This window comes from Phyllobates terribilis, unplaced genomic scaffold, assembly GCF_046119375.1.
Source record: "Phyllobates terribilis strain yellow unplaced genomic scaffold, ASM4611937v1 Scaffold_7__3_contigs__length_470593459, whole genome shotgun sequence".
NCBI lineage: Eukaryota > Metazoa > Chordata > Amphibia > Anura > Dendrobatidae > Phyllobates > Phyllobates terribilis.
Genome location: NW_027362767.1, coordinates 355,687,414 through 355,694,864, shown reverse-complemented (window position 1 = coordinate 355,694,864; position 7,451 = coordinate 355,687,414). Strand labels below are relative to the sequence as shown.

The following is a 7,451-nucleotide window of genomic DNA, read 5'->3' as shown; positions in this document are numbered from 1 at the left end:
CAAGTATCTTCTGCTTGCTGCCTGTCCTTAGCAGTGGTTTCCTAGCAGCTATTTTACCATGAAGGCCTGCTGTACAAAGTCTCCTCTTAACAGTTGTTGTAGAGATGTGTCTGCTGCTAGAACTCTGTGTGGCATTGACCTGGTCTCTAATCTGAGCTGCTGTTAACCTGTGATTTCTGAGGCTGGTGACTTGTATAATCTTATCCTCAGAAGCAGAGGTGACTCTTGGTCTTCCTTTTCTGGGGCAGTCCTCATGTGAGCCAGTTTCTTTGTAGCGCTTGATGGTTTTTGCAACTGCACTTGGGGACACTTTTTCAAATTTTTCCCAATTTTTCAGACTGACTGACCTTCATTTCTTAAAGTAATGATGGCCACTCGTTTTTCTTTACTTAGCTGCTTTTTTCTTGCCATAATACAAATTCTAACAGTCTATTCAGTAGGACTATCAGCTGTGTATCCACCAGACTTCTGCACAACACAACTCATGGTTCCAACTCCATTTATAAGGCAAGAAATCCCACTTATTAAACCTGACAGGGCACACCTGTGAAGTGAAAACCATTTCTGGTAACTACCACTTCAAGCTCATCAAGAGAATGCCAAGAGTGTGCAAAGCAGTCATCAAAGCAAAAGGTGGCTACTTTGAAGAGCCTAGAATATAAGACATATTTTCAGTTGTTTCACACTTTTTTGTTAACTATATAATTCCACATGTGTTAATTCATAGTTTTGATACCTTCAGAGTGAATGCACAATTTTCATACTCATGAAAATACAGAAAAATCTTTAAATGAGAAGGTGTGTCCAAACTTTTGGCCTGTACTGTATGTCTTATAATATATACAATATATACGTATTTTTTTTACTTAAATACACGCATTTGGGGCTAAAAATCATTTTTGCAATTGGGTTTCATTAAAAAACTTTTTTTTTCAAATTTTTTGGCTTTTACGGGCTCTTTGTTTCATTGTTTTAGATATAGTTAGTGGTCATAAACCAGCAGAGAGGAGCTCAGAAAAAGACAGATAAGAGTTATAAACTCTCTGTCAGACCATCAGAACGAGCTCACTGATGGATACTTAGTTTACTCATTCTACAGCCAGTGAAATACAGTACAACACACAAACTGTAGAAGGCAAATGGTGCAATATTTTTAATAAAACCGAATTGCATACATGATTTTTAACCCTAAATACTTGCATTTAAGTAAAAACAAAACATTGTTCCAAAGGTGGACAACCCCTTTAAATTTTTATATATGACTGTGCCATGATACGTTATTGTATTAACCCTCATTACTGCAAAGAACTTGTTGGTTTATATACTGGTTTACGATCATAAGGCAGTTGAAAAATACTAAAAAATAAATACAATATGTAATAAATAATTTATCTGTAGATATAATACATGTGCTCGCCTGCACAGCCCACGGGGTGTTGACTTATCACCAATGACCATATTTTACAATAGATTTCCATGAAAAACTATATATCAAAAGTGTATCTTTTTGGATATAGACTCAAAATAGTCAAGACGCACATCTTCATTTTCCGTAGAGTTCCCTGTAAGTAGCCATTACAGGCTGCAGAGGAATGGGCTTAGTTGTCTCAGTTTTGAACAGACCTTGTTGCCCATAGCAACCAATCACAGCATAGCTTTTAACTTTCCACAACAGTTTGAGAAATGTAAACAGAGCACTGATTGGTTGCTATTGGTAACAAGGCCTGTTTTCTATTAGAGAGAAGTCATGAAAGAGGCCTAGTATACAGTATATGACCACTACCGGTCTGCTTAGTATATACTGTAGTTGTATTCGCCATGTCACCATTCAGTGTCTGATGCCGTCCATGGCTGACCATATCATGTTGGATTTTTGAATTGACAACTGGGTGTTACCTCTTTGGAACTGTATCTTCATACAGCCCCAACAGGTAACACGAGTTGTCAATTTATTAATAAAAATCGTCTATTTTGCTGCTCCTGGGGGCCTAAAGCTTTGTTTCAATTTGTTTATCTGAGTAATCTGCAAAAACAATGCAAATTCATCAGAGTTCTGGCTCCTGCTGACAGTCTTTGTACCCCTCACTTTTCTCAGTGTAAGGCCATGTTCACACGTTCAGCATTTAGTCAATGTTTTCCATCAGTATTTGTAAGCCAAAATCAGCGCCACTTCTGTATTTTTCACCGACTCCTGGTTTTGGCTTACAAACACTGATGTAAAATACTGATCAAATACTGACCGTGTGAACGTGGCCTAAGGCCTCATCTCATACAGTTTTTTTATCGTATCATAAAAACTGACCGAATTTCATCAGTGATTTCGGTCAAGTTTCATTCGAGTTTTATCAGAGTTTGGTCCAAGTTGCATCAGTTTTTCTTGTACGTGAAAAAAAGTTTTGGCACCTTCTATCTAATAGTCCGTGAAAATCGGACCGCGCTCAGATGTCATCCGAGTTTTATCAGATTTTTTCACAGACCCATTGACAATTTTGATCCAACACTCAGACATGTCTCTGCGATTTTGCGTGGACCGCTTGATCCGCGAAAAATCACATATTTGAATGACTTCATTCACTATTATAGGTACGAGCGCTATCCATGAAAAACATGTATGGCAGTCATACGCAAAAAACTGACATCTGATTGAGGCCTTACAGATAGCAGCAAAGAGGGGGTTCTACACAGATCTACAATGGTGAGAGGGGAAAGTATCTAAAGTTTTATGAAGTGCAAAGAAACAGAATGTAGATAAGGTAGAAATCACATTGAAAGTAAATAAGTACAGTATTTGGAGCTGTGCTGATACATAACATGAAGCGAAGACAGAAGCACCCTGGATTTACACAAAGCTCAAATCCATAAGAAAACTTCTGAAACTTGGAACAGGCTGCAAATTGCATATGAGAGGGTCTTAATGTGAATGAAAGAATGAAGATTGCAGTCTGAAACTTACTGCAATTTTATTAACCACTAACATATGTAAAACATAATTTTCTTCCATGTCAAAGGTCTCCATAACCTTTAGAGGGGATGTCCAGGACTTTAACATTGATAGCCAATCCTTAGGATAGATCAACAATGTCTGATTGTTCGGGGTGCGATACACAGTACCCCCACTGATGAGCTGTTCTCGGTGTCTGACGGAACAGCTCAGCTCCATTGACGAAATAATGGCCACTGACTCCGGAAACAGCCGATCAGCAGGAGTGCAGGGTGTCTCACCCCCACCGATCAGGCATTCATGACCTATCCTAAGTCTTGGCCATCAATGTTAAAGTCCCGGACAACCCCTTTAAGGCAGCCATAAATGAAGACAGCTGCCTTACGATGTCTCAGACATCCCCTGTTCCATATCTTCTCTGCCATTTCTTTCAAGGAGTCATATTGCCAATATCCTTTTTTCCAAGGAAAAAAGATAGATTTGAGACATGCTTCTGATCTAAGGAGTCGCTTGATATTTTTTGACAGCCCAATTTTCCACTTGATCATCACACCTAAAAATTGTACTGGACGGAAAATGAGTATGGCACCTTGGTCTTATGGTATCAAACTGTTGGACCAATATAAACATGTAAAATCAAGCTGAACAATTACTAAAAATGGTGAAATCAATAAAGCTACATTTCTTACACGGTCAAACAGAATTTAGTCCCAGTGCCTACCTGCATGGACGGTTCATTTCAACGCAGGCGTATAGTGCAAGCAAAATGGCAAAAAATTGCAATTACTAATCCCAGTGCGTGCATGCCTGTATTGTTGACATGGGCAGTATACTCATACAGCTGCAAATGCATGTAGGCGCTGGGGTTAGCCATCATAAACAAATCATTTCAAGACGACTCTGCCAATAACCCTATATAGTGAGTAATCGAGTTTGAAGACAATCTATAGGTCCATATTTATATGCATTTTTTTTTCCCGTTAATGCATGTTCTGTTATCAGTGGCTTAGCAACAAGAACAGACCCGGGGAACTCTGGAGGCCCTAAGGTGACCCCAACCTATTACTCATTCTGCTGCTGCTAGGTACATACAGTAGGCACAGATGACCAGTTTAGTCATATTGGAAGCTGTTAATTGTGTGATCACTTGGGTGCCAGCTCCCAGTGAGGAGTAAAGGATGAGTAGTAGCTATGCCACTGGTATACATTTCATTTATCTAAATGTATAACACAAATGGAAAAGGTAATACATAGAATAAACACAACAATAGCAAAAATTGACCGGTAGGGTACGAGCTAGATACCGACCGTTAGGCTTTCAAGCATAAGTCGTATAGTCAATGAAATACATAAATCAACATCCACAAAAACAAATAAATATCAATTTGGCACTTATATTATGGAAGAACATATTTCTACCATATTTTACAGGCACCTTTTGAAAAAAAAAATAAAAACAACTAAAATGATAGAGTCCCTTTATTCTTCCAAACATGTTTAGTCTATCAGCTTTATAATATAGATATCATTTCTATTTTCTCTTTTAAGTACAAAAATGGTTTTATCGGTTCAGTACATCTACGATAACAGACGGAGCTTAGCCCCACAATTTAGAAGGGTTGACCCTTTCATTGCCCGGGAACCTGCACTTACAGTCTTCCACCAGCAATGAAGAGGTTAACCCGCACACAGTACCACTAACGTTTTTGTTAATTTATACCCACTTTGAACATTTAATTTTTATTTTTTAGACCAACTTGAAATACAGAAAACCTCAACATATTTACTCCATAGTTTAGAAAGTTCAATTGTTTAGCAGCTAATGAGTTGGGGTAAATCGGGATCTGTCTTCTGCTGAATGGATTGTTTCTCGGGAGATATATTGGCAGAACTGATTTCTTTTCTATTGTCTTTTATTTTAAGATTATTTAAACTCTTCCCGGTGATTACAGATATAGTAGTTTCTTCCTCTAGGAATTTTACCGTAGGTCCAGTAGAGAAGTGAGACTGAAAGATTCTGCCATCCGTCAGTATGATATAACTATCCACTATGGCATTTTGGGGGTGCATCTGCTTACAAAAAAATCCATGCAACAGCAAAAGAAATTCTTTTTTCAAGCTTTTATGCATATATCCATAGATATAAGGATGTATACAACACTGTAAGAAAAAGAGGACAAGAACTATCGATGTTACCCATTTAGGGACGATTGTACTGGCACAGGAGGAGACAATGCTCAGGACACTATAAGGACCCATACTGATTATATAGGATGATAAAATAGCAAAGATAACCTTGGCTGCTTTACAGTGATAGAGCGGTCTGTGATGACTTGTTTTGCCAAGTGCATTTAATGCAGATGATCTTGTCCCATCTGACCTGTCACATCCATTTGCCTGAACGGGGTGAACTAAAGCATTTTGCCTCCTGGCTGCTCTAAACACCATCCCATAGCACGCCAACATAATGCTCACTGGCAAGATGAAAGAAAATAAGGCGCTGAGCGTGGTGTACGAATAACTTGAAGCCCATAGTACTTTGCAATAGTGGCTTTGGAGATCAAATTCAACTTCGCCCCATCCGTAAAGAGGAGGGGTGCTCTGGAGGACGCTGAGGATCCACGTGAAGAAGATAAGAAGACTTCCTCTCTTTGGGGTCATCTTGGTAGGGTAAGATAATGGATGAATAATGGCCAAGTATTTATCTACGGAAACCACTGTGATGGTGTTAACTCCGGCGAATGCAAAGAGATGCATAAGCACCACTACTGCACCACAGAGTCCATGTTCCAAAGGCCAAATATCTGGGAGGGAGGTAACAATGACACAAGGCATCACCAGGACTGTCTGCAGTATATCGGCAACCAAGAGGTTGAAGATGAAGCGATTGGCCACTTGCAGTAACTGGGGCTTTCGATGGAAAACCACTAAAAGCATTATGTTTCCAAACAAAGATAGGCAAAGCAGTGATATGATGAGTGCTATCCTGAGGACTGTGTCAGGCATTGACAGTGGTCCTTGATCTGCAGGGAATTGACTCTGGTTCCCGGTGGCCCTGCGGTCACCTAGCCTCTGCATGTTGGATTAGAAGCCCTGATTACACCTCCATTCGGTATGAGGTGAGTGGTGGATGCATGCCGGAGCTCAGAATGGTAATGGTGGGGGCTTATTCTATACCTACATGATCCATGGCACTCGTCGAGAGAGTTCTGTGTAGGCTGTGTCCATACATCATCCTTCTACTGCATCAGGAAGACTCATATTGGGTTAACCAAGACTTCACATGCTGACAATTATCTAGGTTTTCACTTCTTATCCAGAGAGGCCTATGTAGTGAATACAGAAATAAATGACAACACCAGTTTTTAAGTGGAAAGCACAGATTTATAAATAATCTAAGCACAGACTGCAAATCATAAATAGATACAAATACATAAATGTATCATCCCACTGCTGGAGACTGTATGTGCATTGTTCCTAAAAATAATACCCCCTCCATCCCCCAATACAATGCCAATGATAATGCAAATGAAAAAAAAAATGCGAGGGTCTTTTACCTGTTGATGAGCATTGTCTTATCCCCTGTGGTCCTGAGGAAGGTGATACAATGATAGATCTATCTCCATGCCCCCTCCCCGTTGTGTCTATTTCTGTGGTTTGGACAGCTCAGTGCTGCTGGAGAGAAATCAGCCCTCTCCCTCCTCCTCCACCTCCTCTCCCCCTGTCTTTGCAGCCCTCCCCCCAATGATTCTTGCTTCAGCTATGGAGATGCTTATGTTGAGCAAGCAGAGGTAGCTGTACCAACGCCGGCAGACTCATTGTTTTAGAACCAGCAGATTGCTGCATTAAAACATTTTACATATTTCCTTCTCTAATGACTTTCAATTTGAAATAATGAAGTTGGCAGGGATTCCTCAACCCCCTTGCGGTAGCCATTGTACAGTGCAGATTTGTTTAAACAATACGTCTCAATCTCTAGGAGACGGTGCAAATGTCTGCCTAGACCCGATAAAATAGGAGACGTATTTACAAAATGTGTCCAATATGACACGACGACTAACTACATGTGACGCTCTGCCACTGTGCAGACACTTGAAAGCAAATACCTTATCACACATATTGCCATTAGGTTTACTCGTAATATAATAGCGAGTCGTTTGCATTGACAGCACAATCTCTGCTTTCATTTAGTCTCCTCGCAGATGCCAACAAGCCTACAGTTTATTACCGCCTGTCAATCATCTCACCTGCCTGGAGAAGACTTTTTATATCACTATGGGCTTTACTGGTGTTTTTACATTTGTTTAGATTGGCTGGACATAGATATTACAATAATTCATGCCAATATATGAGATAACTATCTCATCTGTGGAGCCAAATTCAAAGACTAATCATAGGCATGCTGTTACATTTTACTAATGGAGAGTTAATCTGTTACAGGGACTGTCCCACGATTAACTATTATAACAGATCTCTCACCACAATGCAAACATTATTATAAGGGTTCCTT

General features: G+C 39.8%; 1 protein-coding gene across 1 annotated transcript; it reads right to left on the bottom strand.

Moving 5' to 3' along the window:
• Positions 1 to 723: 723 nt before the first annotated feature.
• Positions 724 to 6,732, bottom strand: GPR101 (G protein-coupled receptor 101). The gene is made up of 2 exons (XM_073641263.1): positions 6,499 to 6,732; positions 724 to 6,267 (listed from the first exon to the last, which is right to left on the bottom strand). Exon 2 carries the CDS (start codon positions 6,017 to 6,019, stop codon positions 4,754 to 4,756), a length of 1,266 nt encoding a protein of 421 aa, XP_073497364.1. The 5' UTR covers positions 6,020 to 6,267; positions 6,499 to 6,732; the 3' UTR covers positions 724 to 4,753.
• Positions 6,733 to 7,451: the final 719 nt, after the last annotated feature.

Coding starts and splice junctions, on each gene's coding strand:
- GPR101 (XM_073641263.1), bottom strand. CDS start 6,019: ATGCAGAGGCTAGGTGACCGCAGGGCCACCGGGAACCAGAGTCAATTC.